The 20,008-nt window shown below is 44.1% G+C and overlaps 2 protein-coding genes across 3 annotated transcripts in view; one reads left to right on the plus strand and one right to left on the minus strand.

Annotated features, from left to right (window-relative positions):
- The window catches only part of LOC105567142, a 90,600-nt gene that overhangs the window by 67,956 nt on the left and 2,636 nt on the right, over positions 1–20,008 (minus strand). Inside the window, exons 2-4 of one of the 2 annotated variants that reach the window (XR_001009325.1) lie at positions 19,749–19,867; positions 19,207–19,248; positions 2,030–2,223 (exon numbers count right to left, since the gene is read on the minus strand). Coding sequence is in view for 1 of the 2 variants with exons in the window: in XM_012021757.1 (XP_011877147.1) it covers positions 2,156–2,223; positions 19,207–19,248; positions 19,749–19,867 (229 nt within the window). In the remaining variant the exon portion in view is untranslated. Of the gene's footprint in view, positions 1–1,859; positions 2,224–19,206; positions 19,249–19,748; positions 19,868–20,008 lie in introns of those variants that run through there. The other variant, XM_012021757.1, reaches the window with a different exon arrangement.
- Positions 11,918–14,817, plus strand: LOC105567141 (hexaprenyldihydroxybenzoate methyltransferase, mitochondrial-like). Its single transcript, XM_012021756.1, has 5 exons — positions 11,918–12,044; positions 12,750–12,916; positions 13,102–13,591; positions 13,671–13,851; positions 13,991–14,817. The coding sequence occupies exons 2-5, from the start codon at positions 12,852–12,854 to the stop codon at positions 14,116–14,118; spliced, it is 864 nt and encodes a 287-aa protein (XP_011877146.1). The 5' UTR covers positions 11,918–12,044; positions 12,750–12,851; the 3' UTR covers positions 14,119–14,817.

Here is a 20,008-nt window from a genome sequence, read left to right on the forward strand (position 1 = left end):
CGGTGAATCAAAATGCCATCAATCATGGCATTTTGATTCACCGAGAGTAAGCCTAAGAGCTAAAGTAGGAGTAAGAAATAAAATGGATTTATTTCCTTACTCCTACTCCTTACTCCAGCTTACTCCATGTATTGTAGACCAGCCTTTATCTCCCCAGCCGCACAACGCATAGCGTCGAAAAACAACACCTTGCTTGCTCGCAATCTCAACATTGCTGTCTGTAATTATTTCGACGAGAGAGAGAGAGGCTAGCCTGATTTTAATGATACCTCATGATAAAACTTTCGTTAGGCATGAGATTTACGCATACTTTATTTGACGCGGAAAACGCCTGAAGTCTTTTCCATACCACACGGATAATTGTGTCGCGACTTCCGCAAGTTATGTACACGCGAATTGCAGTATCACCTACGTCTGTTCTGTGTTCAAATTTATATTTTTTAGGTTTTAACTATGTAATTTTGAAATTCGCGGCAGACAACAAACGAGTGCGTTACAGCAGATCGCGGACATTCAACAAACGCAAATACTCATGAAAGAGGATTTTTAATCGTGCAAACGAAAGTAGAAAGTATAATAGTTCGAATAGCTAAAACTTTAAAAAGATGAGTTGTCGACATTTATGGTCAAATTTGATTTGAAAAGATCTTCCTTTCGCGCGAGTACAAGTCGGAAAAGAAGAATTGTTAAATACATAGAAACATCTCGGAAATGCCATCATGAATGCGGCTATGCAATTCGCTGTACGACAACAACGAGCTGCGATCGACGCATACATTACGTATTCTTCCTCTCTCGTCGTGTACGGATTAATTATGTAATTATGATCGAGCTCAAGGAAGCTATGAATTGCAGATTCACAGTTTGAACGATTCAAACGAAAAATGCTGGCGAAGGTTACCTCACATCGATGAACACTCGGTAGAGAAAATTGCGAGGAATCTCTTCGTCATTTCAGATGCAAATACGACAGTGTCGAAGACAAAGGCCTGGGCGTGCGCGATATAAAAAAAAAGGGATATTACTCTCGAAACGATTTTGAAAATATACATAGTTTAGTTATTCACACAATTAACCATTGCGCTACCTCCTACTCGGACCACATAGACTTTATCGTTGCATATTAACTTGTTACTTTACGAGTATTCTTGAAACGCGCAATAATTTTTTAAATAACCATATGAATGAAAAATAGGTTACCCTAGTCATTCGAGGAATAAATATGTTAAAAACGTATTAAACAGTTTTCTTTTTAAAGCATTGCATAACGGGAGAGTGATCGATCGGCGGATGCAAGTAGAGCCGAAGTTTCACCGCATCGTGCATGGCACATGATGCATCGAGGGTAACAATGACGAACGGGATTTGATATTCCCAAGTCACCATTATGGCCGCTAAAGGCGGCTAAACGAAACGAGGAAGGAACACATTCGCAACGCGGCGGTACGCTTCAAAGCCGCTGCTTTACCGATTCTAGATCAGAGATCGCCACGGCCACGACAAGGAGCGGGTGATCTTTTCAAAGTAACGATTTCTATTCAGGAACGATGCGGCGCGGCCATCGTTCTTTCCCGAATACTCGACACTTCCGCGTCCGACGCCTCCGTCCTTTCGTCATTGTAGCGCATTTCCTCGGTCTTTTATTGAGGCCGGACTGTAACACGAGATTCACGATTCCGTCGTCAGTCGATCCGCTCAATGGCAGAAACGACACAACAGAGAGTGTCCGACTAGATTATCCCGAAAGCGAATAAGCTGGACTATGGAAATTTTCACGCTAGCGCTACGGACGCATTTTTAATCGGCGAAATACCTAAGGTCCGGGCGTTTCCACCCGGCGATGAAAATGTTCGGCGTTAATTCTGAGCGAATTCTTTAGAAACCACAAGCGATCTCTATTGACAAGGAAGTCGCGCCTCAAACGTTGCGTCGCAATCATCGGAATTTACACGGTAACGAATTTCTATTATTATACCGGGCATTTTCGGGCGTAGCATCTGCCGAGCGCCGCAAAGCTCTACAATCATACCTGTTTTGAAAACAACGACGTGCCCATTTTGTGATCCGATCAGATAGCATTGTACGGTCCCGGATGATTGTAGTCATTACCGTGCCCGCCTGCGTATTAGAATTTGTGTGCTGGTAGGAGGCAAAATTATTCCCGCTTCAGATCCGCTCGCTTTCGGGCACGGCGTGTACGCGCGTGGGCAACTCGCGCGCCGCCTGTAACAGAAGAAAAGTAAAAGGGTGCAACGACCGAAAATGAAAAGGTTGTTAGTAACGCCGGCGATCGGCATTGGAAAATATCGTAGCGGCGTCGTTCTTTTTTTCCTTTTCTCTCATTTCTCTGACGCAAGACTGACGTGACTTTTACCCATAATAATTTTGCGAGCGTCTATTAAAACAAATTGCACGTATTCAAAGGTGCGTTTATCAAAGAACAGCCACTTTCTAAACCGAAACGAAATACCAGGAGCCGGAAGTCGGCGGAGAGCGAAACGTCGCTTTTCCCCGCCGTCTTCCTGTCACTCGAGATTCTTTTGCGTCCCGAAGAGTTCCTCCCTTACGCGGCGAACTAATAGGCGGTCCCTATGTCTAAAGGGACAGTGCGGCTGCTGGATTCTCGTCATTTTCTCGTATATCGTGAAAGATGACGATCTTGTACGATAAACGCGGCAGGCGCGTAAGCAGGACTACACGACGCCGGGTGCGTTTTACTTTCCATTGTATTACGCGCGCGTAAACACGCGCGTACAACGTGCGTGGAGCGTGCGTATTCGGCGTGCGGTGCATGGGGCGCGCGTGCACAGTGCACGGAGAGGCAGCTGCGACACCCTCACGCCCACACGACACACCCCCCATGAAATTCACGTCGACCGGCACGCGCGGTCCAATTCTTCCTAATATCCCTGTAACTATATTCTGCGCGCGAGATTCATTCCCTCCTATATTCGGAGCACAATGAGAACGTATCAATCTCCGATCGATCTCGCGCGGACAGAAAAATCCGAGAGCGGCGCGGGCTACGTACAGCGATGAACGGAATGGCAGCGACACATTTTTTTAAATGAGTTTAGGAATGTGCGTTTAGATTCGGTGTTACGTTCCAAAAGTTTCCTCTCCGACGAATATTTTGTCCGGTGGCCATTTTGAGCGTTTCCAAGCTATTTCTCGAGTAAAATTTTCCCCATAGAAAATGTTTCGGAACATAAGCCCGAATCTAAGTGCGCGTTCCTAAACTTATTTAAAAAAAAAAGTGTACACTGAGAAAAATGTCCGATTAAATATAATCGGATAATCCAATTACATGATAACAAACGGATATGTCCGATTAAATTGTATATCTGATGAAAAATTTGATCGGTTTTTCAATCAAATTTCATCGGATAAATTTCATCGGATATATCCATAATTTAATCGGAAAACGTAATCGGAAAAATTAACCATCGGACATACTATTTAATTGGTTTATCCGATGAAAATTTTTCTCAGTGTAGCAACCATTCTGTCCATCATTGTACATGTCGCGAATGTGGGGCGGCCGTCAATGTTCGGAAAATTGTTGATAAAATATTTAGACACTAACACCCCGTCGCGGCTCTTAGTCCTTTATTCCTTCACGTTTGTGTTTAACAATTGAAATTGTTATACATTAATCCGGGTTAAAAGACGTGATTTATCCAGCAACCGCGTGGATCGTCGACGTCGGCGTAACCTGACGGGACGCCGAAATTTCGCGCCGTATCGCCATTCGGCGAACATCTACGGGGGCTTATCGCGCGACCGCAGGCCGTGCATATATAAAAGCCACTTAGATTATGCATGGGTGGGGATTCCCCAGAGTCCGCCTTTCCAGCGAACAACCACCACCGCCGACGCTACCAGCAATACCGGCACACCATCGTCGACACCGCCGCCTCCATCATCGCCGCGGTCGCCGCCGCAGCGCGGCCACCCCCGGGGGCAGTAATCTCGCATGGAGATCCGACTTAAACGATAGGCCCCGTTTCGAGCGCCGCCCTCGTACGCGAGACTCTTAATTTCCGAGGCAGAAACGAGCGTGGCGCGGCTTCCACGAAAATACTTTGCAAGGAGGTCTTCGTCGCCGTTTACGAGACGGGCCACCCGATGCCGTGTTATTACAAGCGGCTCGGATATTTCCATATCGCGCGGCTAGACGTGGTTTAATGCCACCGTCGGGTGGTACCGCTCGCCAACCCCCTTGTGCCTCCCGAGGCTCGAGGATGGGCGCGCCGCCGGCCGCCTCGCCGGTGAATCCTCAGCCGGCGAATCCTCCCTGGCCTAGGCAGGCCCTCCTCCCCTTCGAATGGCGTTTCGGAAAAGAACCGTTGTCAGGTCGGCGCGAGAGAGCCGAGCCTCCATTTTGCCGGTTGATATATCGCTCAATCTCGCATAAGCAAGCTCGTCGGAAGCGGAGTATCTCCCTATCGTTGCCGTAATTCGGCGGATCTAGTTTCGCCTCGCGTGCGAACGTTTCGATCGATTCGAATTACGCAAGATGCGTATCTTGGCACGCCACCCGGTCGCTTCCTCGATCATAGTAGACTCCGCTCCGGGTGCGGCGGGGGGAGGAAGGGAGGGAGGGAGGGAGAAGCAAACGGATGCTGAAGGGGACAAAAAGAGCGAGCTCTAGGCGAGCGTGCCGAGGAAAGAAGGAGAAAGGCAGACGCGCGGCCATGATGCGGCCGATATAGCCTCGAGGAATATAAAACGGGCAGAGATATCATCGCGCCGGTGAGTCGGAATAAAACTATAAACCGGAGGAAACAATTACCCTGACTGCTCGGCGGAAGATGCGGCTAATGATAAGTGGTTGCTTGCTCTCCCGGTTGCTCGCCTGCGAACCATGGCTCTTGCCGCGCGCCTTGCCTTCGGTCCCGTCTACCTCTCTCGGCGCCATTTTCACCGCGCGGATAAGTAAGAGGGAAGCGCGAGACCCCCCCCCCCTCTCCTCCCCCTCCCGGGATTTATATCGAGGGTGTTGCAATGTGACAAAATGGTGGGTTATATCCGTGAACGCGGATCATGTACATTAATCTCCCTCGATTACGTTGCTATTCGTAATTTCAAACGAATTGGTGTTTTCATCCGCGCGCTACTTTAATCCGAGCAGAGTCGCCTTGAAACTTTTACCGTGTAATTGTCGACGTGGAACTCGATCCTCGATAGCCGCGTCGCGGGACCGCGCGAAATTGCACGATTATCGATTTGATCGATTATCGCGGCGCGTCCGTCGAGTTTTCTCGCCTCTAACAAGAACGATCTCCGGTACTTTCAAGATTACGGGGACCGGAGCCCCCCATCGACGTCCCCGTCCGCGGCCGTAAACTAAATATCTCCCTATCGGTCGTAGCCCGGCGTCGCGACGTGCCGAAAGAGGGACGCGAGGTGTCGGCGAAACCGACACGGCGGGGTGAGCTTAATCGACGCTGGCGAAACTTGCCTTATATCGCGCGGTGACACGTACGCGCAGCTCCGCGAGCAAACATTCTTTAAATGGCACCGGCGATCTTTCGTAACATTACAGCCGATTTATGCAAATTACCGGGCGCAGCCATGTAAATTATAATCCTGGCGCGATGCCGCGCGCATAGCAACACTTCGCTCCGGCCGACGTTGCGTTTCAAGTAACGAATTGCATGGCGCACGATCGGCTCGTATTCCTTTCTTTTCCCCCCTTCCTCCTGCACGGCGCGCCGCTTTTAATCGCGTCTTCTACGTCGGAACGAGGCGACGGCGATGGGGCGAGATCGTTCGAATCACGCGGACGGTGCCGTATTTCAATTTCCTTCCCCGATCGCGTACCTATATACAATAAACGCGCTTCGTTTCGCGGGTCCGAGGGGGACTACCGCTGTACGGGAGCCTTGCGCGCGCGGGGCCGCCGTCGTTTTCTTTCGCGTGGCGAAGATCACAGTGTTCACAGAAGGCATCTAATTGCCAACCTCTCGCATCTCGCGCTCCCCCATAAACTTAACGACCGCCTTAACGGTTGGCCCTCCCGGTATGCTAAAGAGCGTTTCTTCGGCTATTTCGCGAAGTACCCTGTTAAAGACTTCGATGGGCCGTTGCGATCTTCCATGCCTCGCCAAGAAAGACCGCGTACCCCGGCGTCCGGGGCGAGGGAAACGTCCTCTCGTTTCGACTCGTAACGTTTCGTATAAATGAAATAATTGCGCACGTAATAAATCTCTCGCTGCGCAGTCTCCGACGGGACCGGAGAGAAAGAGAGAGAGAGAGAGAGCTCGGTTGAATGAAATGGAGGAGGCTCTGAAAAATCCGAATCACGCGCGAAATCTACCGCCAGTACGGACGGATATACAAAGTACGACGATCGTTTCACAGAAATCTTGGCGGTATCGCCCCGGCGGGGTCGAGGAATTTGATTTCCTCCTCGGTTTGCATGATTCTGATTGAAGTGATTGAGAAACGCGGGGGGGAGCTTGGCTTGGCGAGGGAGGGGAAGTGCCGCCGACTGAGGGCCGATGATTGGTGGGACATTAGTGTAATGAGAGTCTTGAGTTAAGGGGTAAAACGTGGTAGCGGCTACCGCGAGCCGTGTATCCGCCATGATTAGAGCCTCGGTGGCGTTTTCGCCGATATCGTGAGTTCGTGAAATCGCTCCTGCAATTTTAATCCAGTCTCGGCGAGTCTTCCTTCGAGTCGGTGGAAAAGGAAGAAAAAGAAGCGGGCAGAGCACCGGCGCTGCAAGAGATCTCGCGGGGCTCGCGGGAAGGAACGGAGAACAAAGAGCGGAATGTAACGAACAAACGGGAATCGATTGCGCGATTGAGCATTCGATAGAACGTATATGCACGCGCGGCCGATGCGCGCGATACACCCGCGCGGCCTGATCTTGATTGGCAGCGGTGTGTAGTTTGCTGTCGGAGATGATTTATGAATCCGCGGAATAACGTGCGCGTTTGCGCTTCCTTTCCGCAAACGCGGCCGATCTGGGATCGCGCGTTTGAAAAATCCTCGACGGTATACCCGCGCGATTACTCTGTAAATATATCTTTGTACGACGATGGCCGGATTTCGATGAACTGGCTCGCTACAGCGATGCACGCTCGGTTGCCCGTTTGCAGGCGTCCATTGTCGGCGAGCGAGTTAATCGGCCGGACGAGATCTAAGCCGTCACCTCGCGGAACTGATCTCACAATCAGTCAGTTTTATTATCCTTTCTAAGCGGCCGATACTTTGTACGTGCTGTAAAACCCGCCTGGCGAATATTATTACAGATAGTGGATATTATTACAGACTATTAATACAGAATTTTTCCGACCGCAGCTAAAATGATTTAAGCTGCAAATTATCGCAAATTTATCTCGGTTATATATGAATTTTTATTTAAACTTGGACTCACGTATATTGATTTAGTATACGGTATTCGTGAAATAATATCAATTTTAAGACTGATATTAATTCATAAAAAAATTATTGCATACTAAGCACATATGCGAGTTGAAGTTGAAATAAAAATTCATATGACCGAGCAAATTTCCGATAATTTGCAGTTTGAATTATATTAATATTGCGGTCGGGAAAATTCGGGTGTCGATGGCTATGATCACGACGCAAAGTACCAACCGGTTGAATTAACATCAGACTGGCTAAAATCAGTTCTACGAAGTGCCGCGTATATACATAAATAAAATACGGACCCGATGAACGCGGGGCGACGCCCTTCGGCGAAATTACGCTGTATGACAATGTCTTCGTCTGTTACCATCCCGTATAAAATTATAAGGGCTACCGTGCACCGTCCACTTACTCCTTAATCGAAGCCATACCGGCTCGAGTTGTATTCCGAATGAAATGAGGCGGGCGATGCACCGGTTTCGCCAGCGCGGCAAATCGAGATCGTCTCGTTCTCGTGGGCATTACGTATTCAGTGGCCAGCGCCATTTTACCTCGACCATTTTTGCCGATCAAATCTTAATTGTTGGCTGGCGGCTGTCTAAGGAGGCGTGGCCACCCGGTTGGTTCACTTTCAGCCACGCGATGCACGAACGCATCGGTTTTCTTCCTCTTATTTCTCTCCTTCTTCCCCCGCTTCTTTTTGCTCCCCTTGCATGCTCTTTGCGACGCCGAGGAGTGCGATGCACCGCGACATTCTCCGGGTCCCCTCGCATCTCGCAGCCGGCGCGCGGCGCAACGGTGTCCGCGCAACGCGTATGCTAATCGCGTCGAGTTACCCCAGAACCGTAGGTAATTGTGGGCACCGACGAGTGGGCCCTCGCCCTCTCACGCTCAAAACGTAGCGGAGATCCTTGCGCGAGAAATAACAAGCGTTCCGTGATTTACATCAAAGGTCCGTTCTCCCGTTTTCTTGCGCAAGTCAACCGCGTGCGTCGGGAAAACCGTCGAGATCGTTAGCCTAACCACTCTGGTAACGACAGGCGCAAAAAATTTAATATATTATACATTTTATCATCCCGGGAGGATCTCGAGGCGTAGGTGTGAAGTAGATTGCAGAGGGAAGACAATGTACCGCGTACCGAGTAATTAAGTAATAGAGATGTCCAATTGCGATTCATGATAAACGATGGTGAACATCCGATAAAGTTGGTACATTGCCGCAATTAATCTTAATGACGTAAAGCGGTAATTATCGATTATCCTGCGACAATCTCCAGGCACTACTGGTACCGCCACATAATAAATCTACTCCTACATCGCGATGTAAATGCCAGGCTAACTGGTACACGGACAAAGTAGCCGCCGACACTGGCGGCGCGGCGAAAGGCGGAGTATTACGCCCATGGTCTAGCCCATCGGATTCCTGAATTGCAAAGTGCACTACGCCATACGCCGCTTAATCAACGGTCGTCAATGTGTCCGCTGCAGTGGAACGGTTATAACTCTATGAGGAAGACCGAACGTCGCCATGGCGGCAAAGTTATAAACATTAAATCTTTTTTTTTTCGCTACGCGAGTGGTTATTTCTTTTTATGCAGATGATTGTTAGGCAATGCAGCCGTCGATTTCTGCGTTTTTTTTCTTTAGCGCATGTACATGTAGTCACGCGAGAACAGCCATTGATAAATGAAATCATTGGCGCACGACGCGAAACACGCGCGTCGGCTTTGGGGAATGAAATGACGAAAAGCCGTCAAGTTAGCAGTAAGTCATAGAAGCTATTAGTCATACGCCATGTACCGTCGACTGATCATCGAAATGGCAATGATTTGTAAAGATAAACAAATTGATAAAATGTGATAAACACAAATTTGAAGGAATAAAGGACTTTCATTTAATTATTTGGTCGGGTGAGAGGGTAATAATGGGGATACATTGTAGGGATGATTGTACTGCGTTTTAAGACTGACTGATTTAAGTCGCCGCGCAGTTCTCGTCTTCGAATACTGTCACGACTGTTTACTGCGATGAATATTGCCATATGACTCGGTGGTCGAATTGATTGAGACGCCCGTCTAGCTAGAGGGAGGTCCAGGTTCAACCCCTGGCTGAGGTGATATTTTGTCGCAATAAATTTAGAAGAAGATATTTAGACACTAACACCCTGTCACGGCTCTTAGTCCTTTATGTAAAGATAAATTTTTGTTAATTGAAACAAGTTGGAAGCTTCTCTTTTTGTTATCAACCAAATGTAACGGCGACTGTGTGACGTGTAAGTCATATTGTTAAATGAATTTACTGTTTACGAGTGAATTAGCAGACGTTATCGGAATATGATATCGAAATGACCAACTCGCCAAGGATTCACGCGCCCAAAATCGCCCTGTCGGATTGTTTGCCTATGGCGAAAGGAGATTAGTTCCTCTTTACAGGAAGCAAAGGCGCATCGTCCTGTGAAACACTGATTTCGAGCTGCGCGCGCGTCCGTCAGATACTATCCAATTAGCGGCAAATTAATATTACCCGCGGTGTAATCAGGCTGGTACGCAGGCAGGGGCGCTGCGCACCGTTGCCAGCCTTCTCTCGGCATAATGACACGTATTACTCTGATTGGCAACAATTGGTAACAATTGACGGGCGGAACCGAGCCTCGAAGGTTCCGCTACTTTGCCCGCGTTGTTTACGACCAGAACTTCAAAACGTTACACCTTAATTGCGTGGCTACATGCTCGAAGAATTATCAAGGCTTCCTTACGTCCCTACGTCATTACTTATTAGACATACAGTCGGTTCTAGCATGAAGCTTGTAACATGGTCAGCTGAAAACTCCGTTTGACCGAACGGAGCTTTCTCACACGTGGAAGTGAATAAAGGTGCAAAGGATCGTGATATCCGCTCGTTAATATCTCTATTAAACCGCGAGTTTGCACAATGTGAATTACGTGTAGAGACAGGAATATGATGTTACATAGTATTTAAAATTTTTCCTGTACATCTTCTGGTAAAACGGGATAGACTAAAAACAAGAGGATTTCGAAATTTGAAATAATATCCATTTTATGTATAGGTTGTTCTACGACCACCGTGCAACACTTTAGCACATTTTATAGCACGTATTCACATTTTAAAGTTTAATCAAAGTCGAAACTCTTAATAAAATGTCAAGGTTATCATAATTTTCAAATTATAAATTTATCAATAATCAAGCTTTGCAGTCGACATTAGCCGGCCAATGTTTTAATACAGCAAATTTATTGCGAAAAATATAACCTAAGGGTTTGAACCTGGCCAGCTACTCTCTAGGCGGGCGTCTCCTAGACGCACTCAGGTTCAAACCCTGGCTGAGGTAATATTTTTCGCAATAAATTTGCTGTATAAAACATTGGCCGATTAATGTCGAGTAAAAATTTTGATTATTGTTTATTACTGGTAACTTAAAGAGATTTCTATATAAATTTATCAATCATTATACGATAAATTGATATCACTGACTATTATGAACGTTTAAATAATTATCGACCCGTTATCTGTTATTTTTTAAGATAATATACATTTTTTCTCGACTGGTATTTAGTTTCAGATAAAATAAAAATAATTTGTTTCAATAATTATAATTGTAAAGATTGAAAGACTACGACAAAAGTCATTTGCAGAAAAATACAATAATGCGTAAAACTTGCTAGAGAATGATCCAAATGGTATACCACATTTGATAGCACAGCCGGTAATTAATGAGAACCAAACTTGTATCGTAAGAGCGCAACGAAAAGTCGGCGAACGAGCAGTGATAATCGGTTCGTCTTTTTTTTTTGTAAAAAAAAGTACACTAGAACATTGAATGAACGTAAAACTGCCAGAGGCCCTTTGACTGTCGGGACGAGTTAGAGAAAGAGAAGTGGAAATTACTGGTGTATTACGATGTTGTAATAACTTCCCGACGACTCGGATGTGCACCGAGGACGGACCATCGGCTGCATTACGCGCCCGTAAAACGCGATACTGCTTCTACGCTGCATCCGCTCTTTCGCGATTTTTTACCGGATAAATGAGAGATCGTAGGACGGCGAGTTTATCTTCTCTCGGTTCCGTAACGATCGGTAGAGCGCGTTTTCTCCCGTCTTTTGCATATCCATATTCGGAACGCGACGTAACGTCGGTCGGGAATAATGACCTTATCTGAATATTACAAGATTCTGCGCTTTCTGCAGGTATCGTGATATTAAAGAAAAAAAGTTATTCTGCAGATTGTAATGTTATCTTACTGAAAGGCTACCAAATGTGTGTTGCAATAATATGATACTACGTTGAAAACAGAGATATTGAGAGTCACACTATCAGCTCGACAGACTTGCGAAAGTTCGTGTGACTTACACGCGTGAGTCACATGAATTGTAAACCTGTCTTTCCGCTTTTCTTTACATAATATATTATGATTTTGAATTTCTTGTGTTCGATGACACGTGTTAGTCACGCTCTAAGCTAACGCTGTTTATCAGGTTAGCACATGCTTCTCTAAGAATGCTCAAAAATGGGAGTAGCTTGATAAGACGAGTCTCTCACAAACATAACTTCTGAAGCTATCACATTGCGATAATTTGCGAGATTATACTGAAGTGCTAAAGTGAGCTGTCAGTCTCATTCGACGGAAGTACTTGGTTTAGGTATGTAGCTTATTTTGACCATTCTTAAAAATATATTCATTTGTAATATTAATTTATATAAAAACCAAAGTTTAAAATCGCCGATAAATATCGTATTCCAGTAGAGATAGATATGAGTATATAATACTCTCCGTTTATGTCCTTTATCTTTTAATCCAACGTGTATTACAGGTTACATATGTCGGTTTATTTTTGGGTTTTTCCATTGTTGGTACTCGAGACTTCAAAACTATAATAGCGTTTTTCATTTTTTTCTAAATTCATACTCTTTCTAAATATTGAGTCTCAGAATCGTGAATTTGTGCGTACACGTGTGTCTGTACATGTGCAAGTGTGCAAGTGTGCGAAAAATTTTCAATTATAAAGATTTACCAAGCGAACACTATTTTGTAGTGCTGTGACCGGCAAATTAAATCGAACGTATAACAATGCGAATGCTGTGCATATTCGTCTTAGGGCCGGTTTTCCCAACCTCTTGGTAAGCTAACTGAAAGTTAAATTATATGTCTAGCTTTTTTAAAGGGAAGACAAAGACATACATATGATTTAACTATTAGGTAACTTGCCAAGAGGTTGGGACAACTTGCCTATAATGTGAAAGTTTTACTCGTGGTGGACTATGTAACTTTAGTACCACGTGTTTATCATTGCCTTTTTACATCATGGATCTATTTATCTCCATTTTACAATAAAGAATAACAATAGTGTTTCAGATATAGTCCGCTGTGCATTTTTATTGCTTGTCGGTGAGTCATTGATGTAGTGTGACTTTTCGACTGTAAGTGCAAATTGTGTTTAAATACAAATATGATAACTTTAAACGTTACCAAATATTTCAACGGAGGAACGTGCAGGAACATTCTCGGAAACAGGTATGATGTCCATTTATATTTCGCAATATAATTATATATAATCGTGTCATTAACTTTCATCTATTATAGTTATAACTTTTTATCTTTAAAATATAGAGTATCAAAATAGTATCTTTAAGTAAAGTATTTGTCCCGTCGGCCTAGATACAGATAGATTTATTTGTTGATGTGTAATTTATTTACAGATTATCACAAAATATTATATGCATTAGCAGACTCGCCAGATCAATGTCTACGGTGGATTCTAAAGAAATTAAACACTTTTCTGATCTGGAAAACAATTGGTGGGACAAGAACGGCCCAATAAAGGGCCTCCATACGTACAACCCGCTCAGAATACAGTTTGTGAAAGATGGATTGACAAACGCCGGAGTCAAACTACAGAATTCAAATCTACCATTGAAAGGAATTAAAATTGTAGACGTTGGCTGCGGTGGAGGTATATTAGCTGAGGCTTTAGCTGAAGCAGGTGCGCAAGTAACTGGAATTGACGCATCGGCAGAATTAATAAATATTGCCAAAGAGCATGTAAAATTAAATCCCGAGATATCAGAAAGAGTGAATTACATTCAGACAACCGTGGAAGAGTTTGTCCAAAAAGAGAAAGAAACGTACGACGTTGTTATAAGTTCCGAGGTCTTGGAACATACAGAGGACCCGCAACTATTTTTAAAGGTACAATATTACATTAAACGATATAGGATTTATTATATAAACACACTGCATAAAAAAATATTTTTAATTCTTTTTACAGGAATGTGTGAAAACTGTGAAGCCTGGCAAATCGATTTTTATAACGACAATAAACAAAACTCTAAAATCTTTCTGGTCTACTATTGTACTAAATGAATACGTTTTCAAAGTTATACCTCGCGGTACTCATCAGTGGAATAAATTTATTGCTCCACAAGAAGTGCAACGTATATTGAAAAATTGTAAGCTTCATTCTATTAACTTTAGAAAAAAAATTCTTTAATATTTCGTGAAAAATCTGTATAATTATAACAAGTTCAGAACAAGTATTCATGCAAGTGTTTCTACGTTCTGCAATAATTCTGCAATAAACTTTTACAGATGGTTGCGAAACAAAATTAATTCGCGGTGCGAACTTGAATCCAAAGACGGCACAATGGTCTCAAACATCATCACTATCTACTTTTTATGGACTTCACGCAATTAAACAAAAAGAAACTGGCGCGTAAACGTTTTGAAAAGCAGATTGCGAAAATATTCGTAAACGTAAAACATTATTTTAATGCGTTACAGAAAAGTGTAGGTAAAAACGTTCTTGCACAACCTTCATAGTACATAAAATATATGTTTCACATAAATAATTTTCCTGCTTAGTTTTGCAGAATTGATTATTCCGCATATACTTATACTTTTTTCCTACGTTGATAAAACTTTCTCACCGACAAACAATAACTCTTGAGTATTTTATTTATTCACAAGATTATTTAAACTACTTATTATGTGCTATTTGATCTGTCTCGAACGTAGAATGTATGTGAAAATCAATAGTCGTTATTTATTTCGCGGAAGTGCTTATCTATTTTTCATTTACATTTTCCTTGCTTCTACTTGGGAAAATGGTTAAAAGAGGGAAAGTAACGAGAAGTGTGAGCAGTCTACCATAAACTATTCGTTTTATAGCGGAATCGTCGGCACTATTGAATATTCTCTTATTGCCAGCAGCAGTTTAACAATCAAGATAAGAATTTTTATGAGTATTCATGCTAGTGTTATAAATATTCCCAGCAGTACTGCATCGCTGGAAACTATTTTTGCCACAATTGTAAGTGCAGTTAATGCAATGCGCAAATAAGAAAAAAGATTATAAAGTGTATACTTCTAATGTAACAATTTTAACAAAAATATAATTCTATAATATTCATCTTTAATGTCTCCCTTTATTTTATACCTTCTATGCTCATCTATACTAGTAATTAGTAAATAATTTTAGTTACGTGCATACGTGTATTCTGAAATTATTTTTGTAAAAAAATTATTTTCCACATTTGCACTTCTACATTTTACATCTCTATATTCCAAATTCACTGGAAAATTGACATTAAAAATTCACTCCACTTCTTTGGCAAAATAAAAGCCATCTTCGAAAAATGAAAATTGTTGCTATTTTAAAGAATTGCACTATTCTGTCTGCCACGTATGTACAGTTTTCAATTTCAAATACGTCCTGATGTCAAATTTTGAGATATCATACGACGTCGCAGCTCCCGAGAGAGGATAATTGAATTGCAATAAATCGTTTTTGAAACTCGTTCTTCACGGCTGTAACTCCCACAAGATCTCCATTAAATAATCGTTTATATATTTATTATAGAGTAGAGCGCGCACACAGGTACCGTCTCTCTATTTCCCGTACCCTGTTATCCGAACGCACATTTACGATCCGCTTCCACATTTCTTCTAGCAATAAAAGCATTCAGTATACTCGCCAGCGCTCCGGGAAGTATACCTCTCGCGAAATGTTACGGTCTACTACAGTTCGCCCGCGAGTAAATAGAAGCCGCGAAAGGTGTGCGATATTTGCACAGGTACTTGATGTTCTTTCGTCCGTACCGCGAGCTTGCTCGTTACGTTTCAACGAACTGGCTTACTTTTTGCCGCAATTCAAATACTCTTCAAGAAAATTATTAAGCCTTTCTGCATTTGTCTATACGCGCGAGAGAGAGAGAGAGAGAGTTTGCATCGTCTACGCGTAATGATGATGTTTCAATAACATTAGGTCCAGAATTCTAACAACCTTTCGCGCAGCTAAGATCGATTATCGCATACATCTTCGACTAATTACTCTCGAAAATTTTTGGAGTGAAAATACTGCCATGAAATGAAATATTCACTCTGTTGGAGTAAATATTCACTCATATCCGGTGACGGATATTGCCCCTAGTGTCTTTTCTATTATTTTAATTATTAATATCAATTTTGAATATTTCACTCCATGGCAGTATTTTCACCCCAAGAACTTTAAAGAGTAGGTAATAGTAATTTCTCACGAAATTTTAACCAAGATGTTTGTTATTCAAGATAAATACACCATTTCGTCTCGAAAACTGTCTCCGAAAATTAACTTCCGAAATGTATTTAAAATTATATTCGCGTGCATTCATGTACGTAAGCACTTGTGGCATTTTTGATAAGCGCCACCTCTTTCGCAGAGTACACGAATCATCGAATGCCAGTCGAACATACTCATTTCCAATTGCATCTCATTTTGCCTCGTATATCGCCGCGCGGGCTACCAATATCGACTCGCCCACTGACGTACGATTATTTCAATTATTTTATTATATACTGTATATTTTTTATCTTAGCCCGCATAATGCATATAATCACGGAGCCTATTACTCCGCGAGTGCGGGCGGGCGGATGGAAAGAGCATTCATCCCGCTTCGCGTCTTGCTCCGGCTCTTGCCGTCGTATTTTAACGATATCGTAATTTGGAGACCGCAAACCCCCTGACGTCACCTGACGAGGTGCATCGAAGCATCTTGCCGGCGCGCAATCCTCCCACACCCCTCTGCCACCCTGTGGACCGATAATCTCGGTCAAAAGGATATTAGCGGCCGACGAATTATAGGAATTTCGGCAAATTAGGTATTGAGCGAATTGAAGGATTGCATTACTAATTCCGATCGTTACGCCGTAGAGATTTATTCAACCGCTGTCGCGCGGCGGGATCTCCGACGGCGGGTCGCGCATCTTCGCAGACACGATGCAAAATCTGTAGACGTGACGCGAGGCGCCGCATTTTTCGGAGAAATTCAAGTCCGTCGGGGCCAACCATTGAGCTCTGACACACTGGAATGAGTGTTCCTATTGTTTTCGGCGTCGCCGAGCGAGGCAAATGTGCTGTTGGGTTAATCTCTGTCTCTTTCTCTACTGGTCTGATTGGTCAACGATTTTCTATCTCACCTTATATGAGAGAAAATCGTTGACCAGATAATAGAGAAAGATAACAGAGATTCATCCAGCAGTATCTCGGCGACATCGAGAACAATGGGAAACAATAGGACCACTCGCGCCAGTGCGTTATGGAGTTCACTGTTTCCGACGCATCGAGAAAGCCTCGCGCGAGCGACGGAATTCTTTGTTCGAAGAGAAACGCTCGTCTTCGCGCCTACGACGGGAGAATAAGGATCAGTTCTGTGTCTTACGCTACAGTGAAAATGCAAAATTAAAACAGCGAGCTTATCGTCAACCCTGTTGGCACATTTGATCAAATTCGTTACAACATTTCGACCTTCCTTCAGGTCCTTTTCAAGTAACAATACAAGAAAAGAAGAAAAATTCGTAGACAAGCGAGTCATCGTCATCCGTGAGACAGAGTCCGAAGATAAAGATAAGTGTACTTAGGGCTAGTTTCACAAACTTTGGTCAACTGCTAACGGAAGGTTTAATTGATTCTCTGTCTCTTGAAGAGGCTTGAAGAGACTCTCTTCTTAGACAATAAGACAGAAAAAGATAGACTGAACTCTGGTTAACAGTTAACCGACGTTTGTGAAACTGGCTCTTAGGAATTAAACGGATAAACCATCTGCCGGCCTAATGTCGTCTAACAATTCTTTTTCTCGACAAAAATAAGCGCACGTCCGAGCATTACTGAGGTTCGATTTGAACGCAAAATGCTAGAACTGAGTAGCTTTGCCCCTTTCTGTTCCCTTGGAAAGAGACAGTGCCGACTTTCAGCATTTTCGCCGTATTGCGAGACACAGAACTGACCCCGAGGAATCATCCGCGGCGCGTTTAAGTCGTCGTTACGAATATAGTCGCGCCCTGCCCTTTCCTCGTCCTATCTCACGGCGCGGCGCCGGCGATCCAGCCGTCGCGGCTACACACCGTGGCCTTCTATTTTGCCCCATGCCAATCTTAATATTATCCTTCGAATTATGGCCCTAATGTTATCCACGATACGCGCGTTCCCACTATACACGTACGAGCCATCGGCTCTAATGATCGAGCACGAAATTCGGAGCGATCTCCTCTCGCCGGACGTCGATCTGATATTTAGGATACCATCTGGATTATTTCGCAACCTTTGGCAAACGGGGCTGATTATTCGTCATTTCCATTTTATACTTACGCAACGAGCGTCTTATTTTTACCTACGCCGTTATACGCGCGCACACGTACGAAATAAATAACGTTTGGGCGGGGAGAGTCACGCCAACGCAAAACGTGTCTCCCGTTTTCTTTCATCGGGCCAACGGCTCGTAATTATTCGCCTAAGTTCACGTAAGTTTCGCATTGAACATGCCGCGTGCGGATATTTCGCAACGTCACGGACGGCTGACTCCGCCATCCGTCGCGAACACGAGACATTGTCACGAGATCTCCGCCGTCGTAAATCTTTGGGCGGTATATCGACGTGGCGGAGTGACGCGAATGATATTCGCCCGTCGGGCTAGAATGCATTCATATATCGCGGCGCGTATCGTGTCGCTCGTAGCCTGTCCTGGCAGGAAGCGACTGGCTATACACGGCATAACTTGTAGCCGTGTCGTGATAGCGACACTTCATAAACATGGACTGGCGTCATGTCGCGGCGCGGCACCGACGCCAAGCACTTTACATCGTCGATCGTTATCCGCCCGCGCCGATGGACATCGACATTGGACGCCCGTTGCGCTCACGAGCCGACCACTGCAAAAATGCAAACAGCTACGAGTCTCCCGTTCGAGAGTTTTGCGAAAACTGTACTTTGTCGCAAGTGCCTTGAACCTTTCACTCGCGTGAAAAGTATTACCGGTTCCAATAGCAGGAGCCGCGGGTTATATTACATGCGCAATTAGTTATTAATAAAATAGCTTCGTTCCAGAATAATGGAACATCATTGTAATGGTCAAATTAAAGTGTAAATTGTATTCCGCATTATTCAGGCAAGTATTGGCATTGTAGTGCCGAGGCGAGGAAAAGGGGAACGTATAGCGAGAGTATAATATCTGCAAATATCAACGAGTTCCACTCATCAGTCTGATCGAGCGAAGAAAACATTAACATATAAAAGACTCGAGCCAATTGACGTACAACGATAGTAGCGACTTCAGGATTTGTGTAAGGTTGTTGCAATTAAAATCACACATTCAATATTACCGTCGTGCCTTTCGGTCCCAGCTAAACAATTTAAGCGGCTAGCTATTGATCCTTTTTATGACTTATCGAGTTTCCTAAAAATTGATCTTGCCGAAACTTCGTTCTCTCGATTAGCACAGTATACAATACTGAATAATCGTATTTCATCGAAATGTAAAGAACAATTCACTCACCAGCTCCGCCGTGGCCGGGACAGTCTCGCGCCAGGGGAAATTCTGTAAAAAGCACAAATAATTTGAGATAAACGACAGTGATAATGTTACAGTTTACGCGAAGTGATCAAATTCGGTCACTTAGCGTGAATAGCCATCGCGTACATACATTTTAATACATTTGCATCGGTATTAGACAAGTTTTTGCACCGCCAAATCTGTATCTTGAGAGAGAAAGAATATTTACAATGCGGCGAGTCAATCGATTGAAATAGATGGATTTAACCGACAAGAGTTTCATTGCATATTTCGTTTATGCGCAACTCGCTAGAGCATTGTTCTTTCTTTTTCCACGTCGATCCTAAATTCTTAATTAGTGCCTTGAAATTAATGATATTGCAACACCAAAGCTCGGTTTCTCTGATCGACTCATCTCTTTCGCAAGCACTCATTTAGACCGAGAACGAGCGTTCAAACAGAGCAGTCGGAAATTGCGCAAAATCAAGATACGGCCTTGCGAAAAAGATCGGTCGCAATGTCGCTCAACTTTAATCTCAGCTTACCTCGTCGTTTGCCTTCTTTTATAGCCGTCCCTTCAACTTCAGGCGACATTCGGCGATTGTTTGGTGCACACACCAAAGTGTACCAGAGTGTACGCTCGGCGCCATGAACGCTTTTACACCTGAAAAAAAGCCGTTAAGTTTAATATATTCGCCGACTTCGGCTGATGGCAGAGAACAATCCGTAAACGCTCCAGACTGTCCTGAAAGGCTATTGTGTACGACTTGCGTTTCTCTCTGCCTTGCCCTACGTTTACGACTGA

Source organism: Vollenhovia emeryi, unplaced genomic scaffold (assembly GCF_000949405.1).
Source record: "Vollenhovia emeryi isolate VEMERY1.0 unplaced genomic scaffold, V.emery_V1.0 DF939140.1, whole genome shotgun sequence".
Lineage (NCBI taxonomy): Eukaryota > Metazoa > Arthropoda > Insecta > Hymenoptera > Formicidae > Vollenhovia > Vollenhovia emeryi.

Coding starts and splice junctions, on each gene's coding strand:
- LOC105567141 (XM_012021756.1), top strand. CDS start 12,852: ATGATAACTTTAAACGTTACCAAATATTTCAACGGAGGAACGTGCAGG. Junction 13,592..13,670: donor ACCCGCAACTATTTTTAAAG/GTACAATATTAC, acceptor TTCTTTTTACAG/GAATGTGTGAAAACTGTGAA. Junction 13,852..13,990: donor GCAACGTATATTGAAAAATT/GTAAGCTTCATT, acceptor AAACTTTTACAG/ATGGTTGCGAAACAAAATTA.